Source organism: Festucalex cinctus, chromosome 11, assembly GCF_051991245.1.
Source record: "Festucalex cinctus isolate MCC-2025b chromosome 11, RoL_Fcin_1.0, whole genome shotgun sequence".
NCBI classification, from domain to species: Eukaryota; Metazoa; Chordata; class Actinopteri; order Syngnathiformes; family Syngnathidae; genus Festucalex; species Festucalex cinctus.
The window spans coordinates 26,142,735-26,157,442 of NC_135421.1; the positions used below are offsets into that span (position 1 = coordinate 26,142,735).

The 14,708-nt window shown below is 38.2% G+C and overlaps 2 protein-coding genes across 4 annotated transcripts in view; one reads left to right on the top strand and one right to left on the bottom strand.

The window, feature by feature from the left end:
* Nucleotides 1–2,662: 2,662 nt before the first annotated feature.
* On the top strand, nucleotides 2,663–5,217 carry ermn (ermin). 3 transcript variants are annotated; one of them, XM_077537086.1, is made up of 3 exons: nucleotides 2,663–3,091; nucleotides 4,125–4,319; nucleotides 4,418–5,217. In XM_077537086.1, the coding sequence occupies exons 1-3, from the start codon at nucleotides 2,845–2,847 to the stop codon at nucleotides 4,666–4,668; spliced, it is 693 nt and encodes a 230-aa protein (XP_077393212.1). In that variant the 5' UTR covers nucleotides 2,663–2,844; the 3' UTR covers nucleotides 4,669–5,217. The 3 variants fall into 3 exon arrangements, with proteins under 3 accessions (XP_077393212.1, XP_077393214.1, XP_077393213.1); XM_077537088.1 differs by having other exon boundaries at nucleotides 4,421–5,217; XM_077537087.1 differs by having other exon boundaries at nucleotides 4,128–4,319.
* The window catches only part of galnt5 (polypeptide N-acetylgalactosaminyltransferase 5), a 36,608-nt gene continuing 27,111 nt past the window's right edge, over nucleotides 5,212–14,708 (bottom strand). The window contains exons 2-11 of the mRNA XM_077537084.1: nucleotides 11,788–12,627; nucleotides 11,556–11,722; nucleotides 10,561–10,680; nucleotides 9,322–9,457; nucleotides 9,030–9,149; nucleotides 8,828–8,945; nucleotides 7,660–7,989; nucleotides 7,448–7,528; nucleotides 6,968–7,120; nucleotides 5,212–5,995 (exon numbers count right to left, since the gene is read on the bottom strand). Of these exons, the coding sequence (XP_077393210.1) occupies nucleotides 5,855–5,995; nucleotides 6,968–7,120; nucleotides 7,448–7,528; nucleotides 7,660–7,989; nucleotides 8,828–8,945; nucleotides 9,030–9,149; nucleotides 9,322–9,457; nucleotides 10,561–10,680; nucleotides 11,556–11,722; nucleotides 11,788–12,626 (2,205 nt within the window). The 5' untranslated portion in view covers nucleotide 12,627 and the 3' untranslated portion in view covers nucleotides 5,212–5,854. The remainder of the gene's footprint in view (nucleotides 5,996–6,967; nucleotides 7,121–7,447; nucleotides 7,529–7,659; nucleotides 7,990–8,827; nucleotides 8,946–9,029; nucleotides 9,150–9,321; nucleotides 9,458–10,560; nucleotides 10,681–11,555; nucleotides 11,723–11,787; nucleotides 12,628–14,708) is intronic.

Consider the following 14,708-nt stretch of genomic DNA (forward strand, 5'->3'; position numbering starts at 1 on the left):
TTTTTTTTTTTGTTTTTTTTAAAGCCTTACTATACATGATTGTTTTTTTTAAGCGCCTTACTAAACATGGTCGTTCAAAAAAAAAAAAAAAAAAAAAAAAGCCTTACTATACATGATTGTTTTTTTTTAAACGCCTTACTTAACATGGTCGTTTTTTTTTGTTTTGTTTTTAAAAAGCCTTACTAGACGTGATTGTTTTTTTTTTTAAAAAACACCTTGCTATACATGGTCGTTAAAAACAACAACAACACCTTACTATATACAGAGTTGTTTTTTTTTTAAAACCCTTACTAAACATGGTCATTAAAAAAAAAATAAAAAAAAACCTTACTATACATGATTGTTTTTTTGTTTTTTTTAACACCTTACTAAACATGGTCGTTTTTTTTTTTTTAAAGCCTTACTATACATGATTTTTTTTTTTTTTTTAAAACGCCTTACTAAACATGGTCGTTTTTTTTTGTTTTTTTTAAAGCCTTACTATACATGCTTGTTTTTTTTTTTTAAAACGTCTTACTAAACATGGTCCGTTTTTTTTGTTTGTTTTTTTAAAAAGCCTTACTATACATGATTGTTTTTTTGTTTTTTTTAACACCTTACTAAACATGGTCGTTTTTTTTTTTTTAAAGCCTTACTATACATGATTTTTTTTTTTTTTTTTAAAACGCCTTACTAAACATGGTCGTTTTTTTTTGTTTTTTTTAAAGCCTTACTATACATGCTTGTTTTTTTTTTTTAAAACGTCTTACTAAACATGGTCCGTTTTTTTTGTTTGTTTTTTTAAAAAGCCTTACTATACATGATTGTTTTTTGTTTTTTTTAACACCTTACTAAACATGGTCGTTTTTTTTTTTTTTTAAAGCCTTACTATACATGCTTGTTTTTTTTTTTTTAAAACGTCTTACTAAACATGGTCCGTTTTTTTTTGTTTGTTTTTTTAAAAAGCCTTACTATACATGATTGTTTTTTTTTTTTTTAAACGCCTTACTAAACATGGTCGTTTTTTTTTTTTTTTTAAAGCCTTACTATACATGCTTGTTTTTTTTTTTTTAAAACGTCTTACTAAACATGGTCCGTTTTTTTTTGTTTGTTTTTTTAAAAAGCCTTACTATACATGATTGTTTTTTTTTTTAAACGCCTTACTAAACATGGTCGTTTTTTTTTTTTTTAAAGCCTTACTATACATGATTGTTTTTTTTTTTTTAAAACGTCTTACTAAACATGGTCGTTTTTTTTTTTTTTTTTTAAAAGCCTTACTATACATGATTGTTTTTTTTTTTTTTAAACGTCTTACTAAACATGGTCCGTTTTTTTTTGTTTGTTTTTTTAAAAAGCCTTACTATACATGATTGTTGTTTTTTTTAAATGCCTTACTAAACATGGTCGTTTTTTTTTGTTTTTTTTAAAAAAAAAAAGCCTTACCATACATTATTGTTTTTTTTTAAGGGCCTTACTAATTAATCATGGTCGTTTAAAAAAAAAAAAAAAAAAAGCCTTACTACTTAAACACCTTGCTATACATGGTCGTTTAAAAAACAAAAAAAACAAAACAAAACTCCTTCCTATATACAGTTGTTTTTCTTAAACCCTTACTAAACATGGTCATTTAAAAAAAAAAAAAAAAAAAGCCTTACTATACATGATTTTTTTTTTTAAACACCTTGCTATACATGGTCGTTAAAAAAACAACTTACTATATACATAGTTATTTTTTTTTTAAAACCCTTACTAAACATGGTCATTTAAAAAAAAAAAAAAAAAAAAAGCCTTACTATACATGATTTTTTTTTTTAAACACCTTGCTCTCCATGGTCGTTTAAACCCCCCCCCCCCCCCCCCCCCCCAAAAAAAACACCTTACTATGTACATAGTTGTTTTTTTTAAACCCTTATTAAACATGGTCATTTAAAAAAACAACAACCTTACTGTACATGGTCATTTTTAATAAATAAAATCCCCTTATTATACATAGTCATTAAAAAAACAAAAAACAAAACAACAACAACAACAAAAAAAGCCTTTCTATACATGGTCGTTAAAAAACAAACAAACACCTTACTATATATGGTTGTTTAAAAAACCTGTCTTACTGTGCATGGCCTTATTAATTAATTAATTAATTAATTAATTTTTTTAATAAAGACTCCTTACTATACATGGTCATCTTTAAAAATGCCTTACTATGGCCGTTATGTGAAGGACACGCAGTTTGTGTCAAATCTGTTGGCCCTCTGGGGGCCACGGCTGGCTAAGGGGCCGCGAGCAATTGCCTGCCTTGCCTAATGGCAAACTACGCCTGTCAATATGCCATACGGTGGCACCAAAGTAATACATGAATCTCCTTGACGCATTTCTACAGTTCCAAGATGGTGCGAAAGCAATACTCATATTATAGATGGTTTATGCTTTAATACGAAAACAGTAAAAAAGCTGAGGAATCCTTCAAAATGACTCCAAGACGTCGAGAAGAGCATACATACGCGATATAAGTATAGTAAACCTACGGTAGAATGTTAATCCCGCCTGGAAACTTTACAGAAAGAAGACTGGTCACCCAAGAAAGATTAGGGATTGGCTACGCTCACCGTACGCTCGAGTCACAAAAGAGGCTTTGTTGGAGCCTACAACAAAACCTCTGTTCATTGGTGATCCAACGCTCACATCGGGGAGAGGACCGCCAAGCTTGACCTCACACCACCAACTTGCAGCCCGACGCGGATTCACAGGACAAGCGTCGACTTTGAATAACTCATTCATCACTGCGACTGGACGCGAAGGCAAAGTCAAGCCAAAGGATGTTACATTTCTGAGCCGACGCCAAATCGAGCCGAGCTGTTTTCAAAGATGGAGATGCAGGAGAGCCCGATGTTTACAAAGCTTGCAGATCCCGAAAGGCAGGATGAGGAGGAGATTGTGATGGCGTCGCAGGTCCTCGAGATCATTTGCGGATTCCGCCCCGAGACGAAGATCGACAACTCAGAACCAGAGGACAGAGATGTGTGGTCGGTGGAGGAAGGAGACGACTCGGTGTTCTACAGTGACGAGGACCAAGTCGACGAGCGTGGACGGCACAACAGATCTCAAGATCCAGGCAGGTGCACAGCAGTTTTTAAACAATGAAGCGGCTCGCCTTGCAAAGGGCGGTTGGGAATTTACAGCAAATTTGCAGAAAATGTCTGGTAAATTTGGGATAAATTCCCAGAAAATGTTTAATAAATTCCCAGAAAATGCCTAGCATTTTTCAAGAACATTTATAGTCGAGTTCTAGAAAATTTCCAGAGGTATTTTCTGTAAATTTCCAGGATGTTTACACAGTAAATGTTTGGGAACAATGCCCAAAATATATGATACATTTCCAGTAAAGCTCCATTAAAAAAAACCCAGAAAGTTTCCATAAACGTTGACTGGAAGAAAGCCTTCTGTAAATTTCCAGAAAATGTCTGGCCAATTTCTGGATATTTTTCATTAAATCTAGAGATGTTTTGGGGAACGTCCCAAAGAATGTTTAGTAAATTCCAGAAATGTTCTAGTGAAGTTCCAGAAATTTCCAGAAAGTTTGTTAAAATTTCCCAAAAAATTCAGTCAATTTCTAGGATGTTGACTCAGAAAATGTTTGGCAAATGTCCCCAAAATAAGTGGTAAATTTCCAGTAAAGTTGCAGAAAATTTCCAGAAAGCCCTTGGTAAATTTCCAGAAAATACCTGGTAAAATTCTGGATTATTATTTTTTTGGTTACATTTTCTAGATGTTTCCAGTAAATTCCCAATTAGCAAATTTCCAGAAAATATCTGGTACGTTTCCAGTAAAATTTTCAGAAAGCTTGGGGTAAATTCTCAAGAAGATTTTCTATAAATTTCCAGTAAATGTTTAGGAAATAATCTTCCATAAAATATCTGGCAAAATGCCAGAACATTTTCAAAACTTTCAACTGATTTGGTCACATGACATTTGCAATGCAAGCTCCAGGGCACTTAGACGTCAATATTATTTGACAACAGAGGGCAGTATAGGATAAAACGGCAGCACCAAAATCAATGGAAATGGATGGATTAATTGTTACATATAATGAATCACAATATCGCGTTTATTATATGAAAATTCACGGCCTTTGTCAACCCCGGAAGCAGCCAATGTGGACCAACAACCTTCACAGAGGAGCGGAGAGGCCCTCCAGATGCAAGTCGAAGAGGCAAGTGAGGAAATCCTGGTTGAAGAAATTGAGCGAGATACCGAGACGCATGTGATTGACTCTCGTGATCTTCGTGGTGCTTTTAAAGACAAGCAAGAAAGTTCTGAGCAGAGCGAATACTCAGAAGAAGGTAAGCACGCATGCTACTTGCTAGCATCTACAGTGTAGTACCGTAGTTGTCCTGCTGTTTTCCTCGTCGCTCTACTATCCGTTTGTTTACATGTAAAGAAGAACGACCAGTTGAGGAGCAGCCAACCGACGACGCGAGCTTCTCCAAGCGGCCAAGCTCGGAGAAGGACGCCGTCCCCGCCTACTCCACTCTTCCTCTCCCCAAGAAGTCCTCCGACAACCTGGCAAGCCAGGAATCCTTCAACCACCTCGGCGCCACCAAGTACAGCTCCGTGTCCTACCGCAGGATCCGGCGAGGAAACACTCGCAAGAAAATCGACGAGTTTGAGTACATTATGATGAATTTGTAGATGGTGGCAACATTAAGGTCTTATGCAATGAACAATTTTCACGTTTAAATTCTGTAACAGTAACTGATGATGCGTTTCTAGCTCTCATTTCCATTTTTTTTTCCTTTCGCCAAAAACACCGGCTTCTAACCAAAAAGTACACAAATTAATCGTAGAACACTTTCATAAGATGCTCAAAACATAACGGAAATATTTGTAATCACCTGTTCGCCCATTACTGCCACTACTTCCTGGTATCTTGTCCACGCTCTTGAAACGATGTTGTGCGTGTACTTGGGAGTTCCACAGTGATGATTTACGAGTTACCATTATTTTTTGTTCAAACAATGTTTCTTGAAAAAAAAAAAAAAAAGTAAAAAGTTTGCAGTATAGGCTGAAGTATGTCACCAGAAAACTGAATTAGGGGACTTGGGATATGTTAACAATATACAGACACGGTTGTAAAGCTTTTATGTCACCTAAACATAAATGTAAAATACTTATCAACACCATTTTAATTATAAAGAATGATACAAATGTGAAATAAACACATAACTTCTTTTTAAAGCAGATCTCTGCTCATTTTATTTGCACGTTTATCCAAAACAAAAAAATTTTTTTTTTTTTTTTTTTTTTTGCCTTTCCAGAAAGTCCTTGTGAGAGAGGCTTTGTGATCATTTCAGGCCAACACCTCCCTCTAGTGTCAAAAGCACAACTGTACAAACAAAGAGAGCAACCCCACCACCACAATGATGAGACGTTTAAAACCACAGACAAAACCACATTTAAAAATGGACAACTCTTACCCGTTTGGCACGTTTTAGTCAAATTGTATTCAATTGTCAGTTGTAGTACGAGACTTTCACAGGATGTAAACCAGGAAAAAAAAGTTGGTCTTAATTTACAATATGCTGCTACATACTGTGTGGAGATTTTTGTATTAAAAAAAAAAAATCAGCTACTAGTGTTTAAGTTAAGTCAATGGAGTGAGAAGGAAAATACAGAGGTTTGCATAAAAAAAAAAAATTAAATCATTGCACATTCCCACTGTCCCTGCTTTATATTAAAGACTCACTCGCTCACTCACTCACATTTTTTTTTTTTTTTTCATTTTTGCATTTATTTTCCAATTTCTATCCTTGATACCCACCTTTAGGTCCACACATGCTAGCAGTGCACATTTACCAGAAGGTACGTTGTTGCTCTTTCACTCAGCGTAGTAGTGTGTGAACTGCCATTGTTGGAAGGGGCTGCCGGCGTTGCAGGGGGCGAGGCGAAGGATGTGAAACTTTGGAGCCGCTTCCAGACACAAACGTTGGGAGCCCTTCTCAGCTATCAAGTGCTCAGGCTGGACAAAGACAACAAAGCAACCAGGATGTGACAGACAGCGTGCATGCGGTGTTGTTGACAGGACACTTTTCATCAGGATTGCACATCACTATTATTAGTATTTGTACAGAGTAAGACCTTTAAAAAAATAAAATAAAATATTATATATATATTTTTTAAGGTGTTACTCTGTACACATACTAATAAAAAAAAAAATTAAAACATTTTTTTTTCAATTATTTTACTGTTGTTTTTACCTGTTCCCCATTTTTATATGGATTGCATGTTTATCACCATTTTCTGAAGATTTTTTGGGGGGTAAAAAAATAAATAAATAAATAAATAATAATAAATAAAGTTTTTCTTCTCAAATGCATTTTGATGGGCAGCAATTAGAAGCAAATTTTCGCTATAAGCGGTCCAGCACGGTCCCGATCTTTCCTGTTTACAAAAAAAAAAGAAAAAACACACAATAATAATAATAATAATAATAATAATAAAATAATACATTACATTATTTATCTTACAATACACAGTGTTCCCTTGCAATGATTCACCTTTCACATTATTATATATATATTTCTTTACAGTATTGCACCTATTTTATTCCAACATTAAAACCCATAATAAATGTTTCACCGATTGTGGGTATTTTTTTTTTTTTAACATGACCCCCAGCGATAAACGAGGGGAGACACAATACATCAATAATCACAGCCAAAGATCCTACTTGTGTGCCACCAACTAGTGGTTGGCAGTGGAACTACACCAAATATAAACAAAGGTGAGACCAAAACTAGTTAACTGCACAAATCAAAATCACGACCGCAAACTTGGAACCTGTGATGACGGCGGATTTACTGCCCTGCCTATCAAATTGACCTTTTAAGTACAACGACGCTCTTGTGCAAGCAGTCGACAAATGTGGAACCAGAAATCATCCAGTTTGGCTGGAAATTCGTGTCCAACAACCCGACGCAACAACACCTACCAGTTTTGACTTGGGTGATTTATGCAGCCAGCGGAGTGCGCTGTGGGTGCGGCTACATGGCCGCACACTCACACTGCTTTGTTTGACAAGGTGCTCCAAGCACTGATGCTGCTGGCGGATCTGCTCCAGCCACGTGTAGTTGAAGTGCTGACTCTGAAAAGTCCAAACCGACAGGTCGCAAAAGAAAGATTAGAGTCTCTTCTTTCATCAGGACACAAAAAAAAAGTACATTTCTGTTTCCGGTTTGCAGAAATGAGCATTAGAATATAGCACCGCTTGTGAATGTCACATGACCAAACCTAGAAAACAGGTGAGCTGCGATTGGTTGAGCCCTTGTGATGTAATTTTCAGTCGACAGCAAGCTGCAAAATGTGTTTTTAATGGTACTAATTGTACGTGAAAAATAATGAACGTATCCAATTAATTATAGACAAAATATTACATTTTTTTTATTGCTATAATGGGCTCAATGAAAGCTACCTGCTTGCTGAGATCACACTTGTCAAAGAAGAGAACGCCATCCTGCACGCAAAGACAACTTCTCAAGCCTCGATTGAAGACCTGCGTGAAACGGGAGAAAACCTTTGAAGTTTCATTCATTTTCAATCCCATAGACACTTTAGTTATGAACTTCTAAAATGATTTCAAAGAACCACAAGTGAGACTCTTTTCGCCCCGCCCCCCAAACATACCAGACCCTCAGCTTTGACCAGAGGAGCCTCCAGCTCGGGATACACGTTGTCCAGGTACCACTTGAAGCTCTTGCAGTTGAGGCCGTCCCTCAGCTTGATCTGCGGGCCGAGGTCGCCCACGCCCACCGCGTTGTCGTCCAGCAGGTGACGGTAGCCGTGGCCGTAGAAAAGCTCCTTGTACTCGTCCAGCCACACTTCAGCCACCCGGGCCAGGTTGCGCTCCACCGTCTTGCGCCGGTCCTTGGGGAACGTGTACGGGTTCTGGCCCCGGAAAATGTGGCCCACTCGGGAGCAGGGGATGATCTCGATCGAGCCGCCGCACATCCACACCTGTTCAAGCAGTCCATTGGCAGGATTTGGTGTGAAACACCGAATTTATTTCAACTAGGAATGTGACAAGTGTTTAAAAAACAAACAAACACTTTAGACACCTCTAGAATCCTGCACTGACTTATTCTACAGCCCACTAGTGTCGTCACTATCGATTATTTTTTAGAATTGATTGATCAATTAATCGAGTAATCAGATTATTCATTTATTCATTATTTACTATTATTCTTTCTAATTAATGTGTATTACAAGGGCATTTTTTTTTTTCCTGATTACTGTTTTCTAACCAGTGATTGGCGTTTATTTTGTACTTCGTATTTGTATAGTAATAAAAAAAAAAAAAAAAAGGGAGATTGATGTTGTACTATGTTTCCGGTTCGTAGGGATGTAACGATATCCAAACATCACGATACGATAATTAAAAAAAAAAAAAAAAAGTGTTATAATAATAATAATAATAATAATATTTTTGTATTATGTTATTTTGTTCATGTACGCACCCATTGAGTTGAAACAGTGTAGATTTTAAGCATAGAAGGGCCAAAACATCCCTAATGAAAATTAAATTGCAGTAAAAGACGAGCCACCAGAGGGTGCTACAACCGCACAAATGGAAATCAACCTTTTTTTTTTTTTTTTTTCAGATGTGTTGCATTTAAATATCGAGAACATGACGACAGTTTGTGGCAGTTTTTTTTTTTTTTTTTTTTTTTTTTTTTTTTTTAAAGATATTGTGGCAGTTTTAATATCACGACATTGTGCTTATCGTTACATCCCTACCGGTTCGGTCATCAAAATTAAAAACAGATAGGTTTGTGTCAACGTTTGTGAGCGCTACCTTAAAAGAAATCTCCATGTTCTCCCCACCCCAGACTTCCAGGCCTGGATCATAAGCGCCAAGTTGGTAGAAGTACGCTCGATCCATGGAGAAAAGCCCGCCGGCCATTACGGGGCATCTGTGAGGTGGGAATAAAACAAGGTGAGCGACAGCCGTGAAGAAAAAAAAATATCACAAAAGTGTGTGAGAGCGCGTAGGGTACCTGATGGGATCGGCGGCCGTCAAATTGTTTTTCTTGACGTACTCGTCTGAGAGGGCGTTCCAGCCAAACACGAGAGGCCAATTGAAAACGCCTCTCTGGAAGTTGTCAACCAGCTTGTAACTGAAAGGAACAGAAAGTCCCCACAGATTTTTTTCAATCACTTTTACTTTTCACTTCTTTTTTTTTTTTTTTTTTTTTGTGCGCCCGTTTCACAGTTCTTCGCTTCATCGTTCAAATTGTCGTGACTTTAAAAAGAAAGAAAAAAAAAAAAAGAAGCATTTCCAGTTGTCACCTCATGTCCTCGTCGCTGATGACCTCGATGACGGGGCAGGCCACCTTCCTGCGATCCTTGTAGATGCGCTCCAGCAGAGGCTCCAGCCAGCCCACGTTGCACTCGACGTGCGAGTCCAGGAAGGTGAGAACCTCACCTGGCGGCGAGCGGAGCAAACATCCTGTTACGCCACGAACACGACCGCACGGGGAGCGCAATGTTTACATTTGATAGACAGCTGCCTAATGTGTTGAATTAATACCGGACGGGACGTTTACAGCAGGGGTGGATCGCGGCTCCACTATGTTCATTTGTCAAAACCAACAAGCACGATCAAGAGTCCCATCATATTTCTTGCATTCATCTAGCTATTTTTTTTCTTAAATTACATTCATTTTTTCCCCCATTAACTTCATTAAACAAGGGTAGGAAACTCATTTTTGGCATAGCTTTAGTAATGTTAGCAATTTTTTATTATTATATTACATTTTGGGTTAATTATTATTTCTCAATATTAATAATAATCGCTATTTATCTATAAGTCATTTAATTCTATAAAAATGCCATTTTACAGTCCAAACTAAATAAATAAATAAATAAATAAATAAATACATTAAAAAAAAAAAAAATACAAAAGACCCCCCCCCCCAACACAAAAAAAAGAAGAAAAAAAAAACAACCCTAAAAAAAACACACACACATTGTAGTAAGTGTTAGCAGTTTTTAATTCTTATATTACATTTTGGGTTAATTATTAATTATTTCTCAATATTAATAATAATTATTTATAAAAATACCATTTTACATAAAAAAAACAAAAAAACAAAACAAGACAACAAAAAAACAACAACCAATAACTAAAAAAAAAAAAAAAAAAAAATACATTGCAGTTTTTACTTCTTATGTTACATTTGGAGTTAATTATTAATTATTTCTCAATATCAATAATCATTATTACTATTATGATTATTAAGTCATTTAATTCGATAAAAATACTATATCACATTCCATACATTGAAAAGACCGTCAATAAAAAAAAAAAAAAAAAAAAAACAAGGCTAAAAAGTGTGTGTGCGTTTTTCTTTCTTTTTTTGTTTTTTTTTCTTGATTTTGGAAAACGTAAGACTGCAGGCTCATTTTCATACCCTTTTGTTTGAGGTAAGTACAATGTATGTACAGTGACTACAATTGGCAATAAAAATGAAGTGATTGAACCAATGAAATTGGTTCGGAATGGCCATTTTGAAACCCAGCGCGTACCTTTGGCAAGAGCCGCTCCCGCCATCCGGGCCCGGATGAGGCCTTGACGCTCTTTCAGGTGAATGACTCGAACCTTGGGGAAGTCCGCCATGTACTTGTCGAGCTGATCCTTCAGGTACGCTGAAAAGAAAAGTCAAAACCCAGACTGAAACGGGACATCGAAAAGGGAATGCAACGCTCATCCATCCATTTCCTTTCGCGATTGTTATCCTGCGATTTATATTTGTTTTCTTATTTATTTCCACATTTATTTTGATTTTTTTGAAGCTCGGTTTTTATTTTTAATTCTTAAATATTTTTTTTGTGACTGATAAACTTCTGCTCGAAACTCCCGCCCATTTCTCAGAAATCCGAATATTTACTGTTTAAACGTTAGCATTAAGCTAGCAGGCAGTCGTTTGACACAATTAACTCATTTGCTCCCAATAACGTGTAAATACGTTTTTTTTATGTTTTAAGTGTCCCAAAGACGTATTTATACGTTTTTTTAAATGCTATACAGAAGGCTTTATTGCAGCCTCTCAACTGCAAAGAACGGTTATTACACAAAAGGCCAGCAGGTGGCAGCAGAGCAAAGGAGATCAATCAGGGCCATGTAGAAAAAAAAGCTCAATTACTTATAATTTTGAATAGATTTGTGAAAACTGATGAAACTTAGCTCTCTTCTAATGCTAATTGCTGCAAAACGGAAACAGACAGAAACATACTTTTTTTTTTCCTGATGAAAGAAGAGACTTTAATCTTTCTTTTGATAGGTTCCATGCTTTTATAGCCATAGAACACAATATTCTGTGGGCCTTGCAAAATCAGTCAAAATGCAGTAAAACAGCCGGGAGCGAACAGGATTGTTTCTGTGAAAATGGCTGGGAGTCAATGAGTTAAATAGTTTAGTTGAATATTTTGGTGTTGTGATGTTTTGATAGTTTCCCATTTCTTGACCGCGGGAAACTCCGAACAGGTAAAACGTCTTTGCGACCGCGGAACGCCGCCTTCACCTTTTTGGCTGAAGTCATCCACGAGGATGATCTCCTTGAGGAGTCGCGGCGGCGATCGATTGAGGACGCTGTGAACGGAGCGCAGCAGGGTGGACCACACTTCGTCCACGAAGCAGAAGATCACGCTGGTGGACGGCAGGTCGTCGTGGACCAGGTTGCCGGCGCAGCTGTCGGAAAAGAAGCGGGCCACGTGAGACGAGATGAGGTTTGGGGTTTTTGACGTACGACTCACATCTCGGGCCTGGTGTCGGGAATGGCGCGGTCCACCGGGATCTGCTCGCTCAGGTGGACGTTAAAGTAGCCCTCGTTCCACCTCTTCTTCACCTGCGCGTCCTGGTCGCCGGGGACGACCACCGCCTGGCCGAACTGGCCGACGGCGTTGGGATCTCGGGGGGAGGCGGTCATGTCGAGGGAGAGCACCTGGTGGACACCTGCCTTAATGGAACGGGTGTCTCTCACATGGGCTATTTTGGAGTCATTTTTTAACAGGATCACCCCCATTTGTTTCCCCTCCTTCACCGAAGCCGTGTTTGGTGGTTCTTCAGCGGGAACGGCTTCAATTTGGTTGATGGGAAAGTCTTTAACACTTATATTTCCAGCTGCAAATTCGATCTTCTCTTTAAAATCAGGACGGTTTAGTGCAATGGAATCTTTCTTGACTAAGTTGCTTTCCAATAGTGGTGCGTGATCCAAAGACAAGTTCACAGGCTTATTAACAACTGATTCTGGTCGAACCTTAGGATCACCTTGTTGATTCTTCTTGTTCTTACCAGCTCTTTTCTCCTTCCTCTTACGTCCGTAAAGTTTGACCGGTTGGAGATTCGGCTTGTCGTCTTCGTCGTAGTCCTGATCCTGTTTCGCCGTCGACTTGTCCACGAACTGGGTGACTTTTTCCTGCTGCGTGTCCAGCTCGAGCTCCCGGATCACTTTCACCCTCAGGGGTTGACTGGTGGCGTCACCGATGGACATGCGGAGGGCAGCCATGTTCAGCAGCAGCCAAATGACAGAAGCCACGAAGACGAACGTCAGGACCCTCCTGCTACCCCGCAGGTACCTCCAAAACGCTATCATCCTAAAACAAGTGTGCGAAATATCAAAGTATCACATTGAGTGGGCGGCAACTGCTTTCCTGGCTTCAAGTTTCTTTCCAGCAGAGCAGTTAACTGCGTGCGTGGCATGCTACAAATCTCACATGGGACGCAAGGACAGCGTTGTCAGTAGAATATCACAACAATGTTACGGCAACAACTTTATCCATATCGCCGTCCCCCAAGCGTCGCGACCCAAAGTCCAAAACTTGTATCCCCCCTTCCGACTCACTCAAGTTCTTCAAGTTGTTACGCATGCAAGCGGTTAGTTCACGTTCGGGCGCAGCGTAGCGTAACTCTGATTGGACGAAAAGTGCCCTGAAGGTAACATCAAGGTAGCGTGGAAGCACAAAAGGAAACCGTGGTGTTGAATTTCAAAATAAAATCTACGAACATTTCACACAACACGAGCCTCGTTAAATTTTCCAAGTAATAACCTATTTTATGATTATTTTTAAAGAGTTAGAAGTCTATTTACTTTCCATTTCTACTTCTCAAAATAAGAAGGCTGTCAAGACTTTAACGTTGTGTTCTCATTTCCGTGTTTTTATTATTTCTTAGTTTAGGCTCCAGCGCCCGCGACCCATGTGAGGAATAGCAGTTACGAAAATAGATGAATGTATGGATAATATTTCTTATTTTAAGACCACTGGACCCCCCGCAAAAAAAATAAAAACATTATTATTATTATTATTATTATTATTTAAACTGTATTGCGAGGTTATGCATAATGACTTGTAAGTTCATTGTGCTGCTTAGGTTTGCCATGTTCTGGCTCTTAGTTTCAATTTGTTTCAATAAATGATTGGAAAAAAAAGTCATTTTCAAAGAAACGTCACACACGAACAGGAGAAAAAACAAAAACAAAAACAAAACACGAGCCTGGCAGGAACAAGGCGACGGCTTTCAGATTAAAAGTTAATTTTTATTGTGTTGTTTGTGCTTCACAAAGACGCACTGCATATGATTCACCAAAGTTTCTGGCAAGACCTGTCGCGAATTCCTTACATCTTTAAAACGCGGTTTAACTGGTTCAACGACGCCAATTGGCTCTGGCTAACAACATGGCGACGTTTAAGGGATTGTTTGTGTCAAACCTAATTGTGTAGACTCAAAAGCAATACCAAAAACGTCAAAGTGCTAACGTTATGTAACAATCCATTATGTCAAATCACATCATTAATTTATCAGAAGTGTTTGTTGAATAGTTTAATAAACAATTAGTTATTTGAATAATTGTTGCATTGTACTGTACTTGTTGCTAAAAAGCAAAGCGTGGAGAGTCTCTCTCACCGATATGCATGAGTGCAGTCAGTGAATGGAGCAATAATCACACAAATATCCACACACCTTTATTTCTATACTGTTTACTCTCTCTTTATTACTAGAAATTTGCTACAGTGGCCAAAGCATTTTGCTTATGCCTTGAATTCATTTGTAGTTGGGGAAAAAAAAAAAATGCTATATGAGGCATCTCAAAATGTTGTTTCCTGATAAGAACACCAGGGGTCTCAGTTTTTCTGCTGCAGTGTGCGAGTGTGTGGCAGTGAGTCGACTTCAACTTCATCACGTCACACAAAACTGGTTCAAATATTGAAAATATTGATTTGTGTGTAAATTGTTTCACTAGACAAACAACATCGGTCTTTGTAAAATAATAATTTAAAAAAATACAGTTAGCGAGGAGTTGTTGCTTTTCAATTCAGCTGAACACGAGACAGTATTTGCATCTTCCTAACACACCTGAATCCTAATATTCTAATAGCTCACCCGTTGTGACATACACACACACATGGCGCATATCACATATATGCAGGCACACATGTACAATCCCATTTGTAAGAGGCATGTTAGCGCAGCCATTAGGCGGTGATTAGCGGAGACGGCCACAGGTTTTCCTCTTCATCAGCCGGCCTCTCCGGGGAGTCCCGTTGGCTCCGTGCAGACTATTAACAGCAGCATGAGGAGGGAGGGCGGCGGCGGCTCCCGCGGCGGCTGCCCTTCGCAAGCGCTAACGCTCGCTTTCATTAGTGTGTGTGAGCTCGACCATTTGCCTCGGGACAAG

Bases quoted from the DNA above. Each gene is read 5' to 3' on its own strand.
- ermn (XM_077537086.1), top strand. From the start codon at position 2,845: ATGGAGATGCAGGAGAGCCCGATGTTTACAAAGCTTGCAGATCCCGAA. The intron at 3,092-4,124 runs GCAGGTGCACAG...CAACCCCGGAAG, and splicing joins CAACAGATCTCAAGATCCAG to CAGCCAATGTGGACCAACAA. The intron at 4,320-4,417 runs GTAAGCACGCAT...TTACATGTAAAG, and splicing joins GAGCGAATACTCAGAAGAAG to AAGAACGACCAGTTGAGGAG.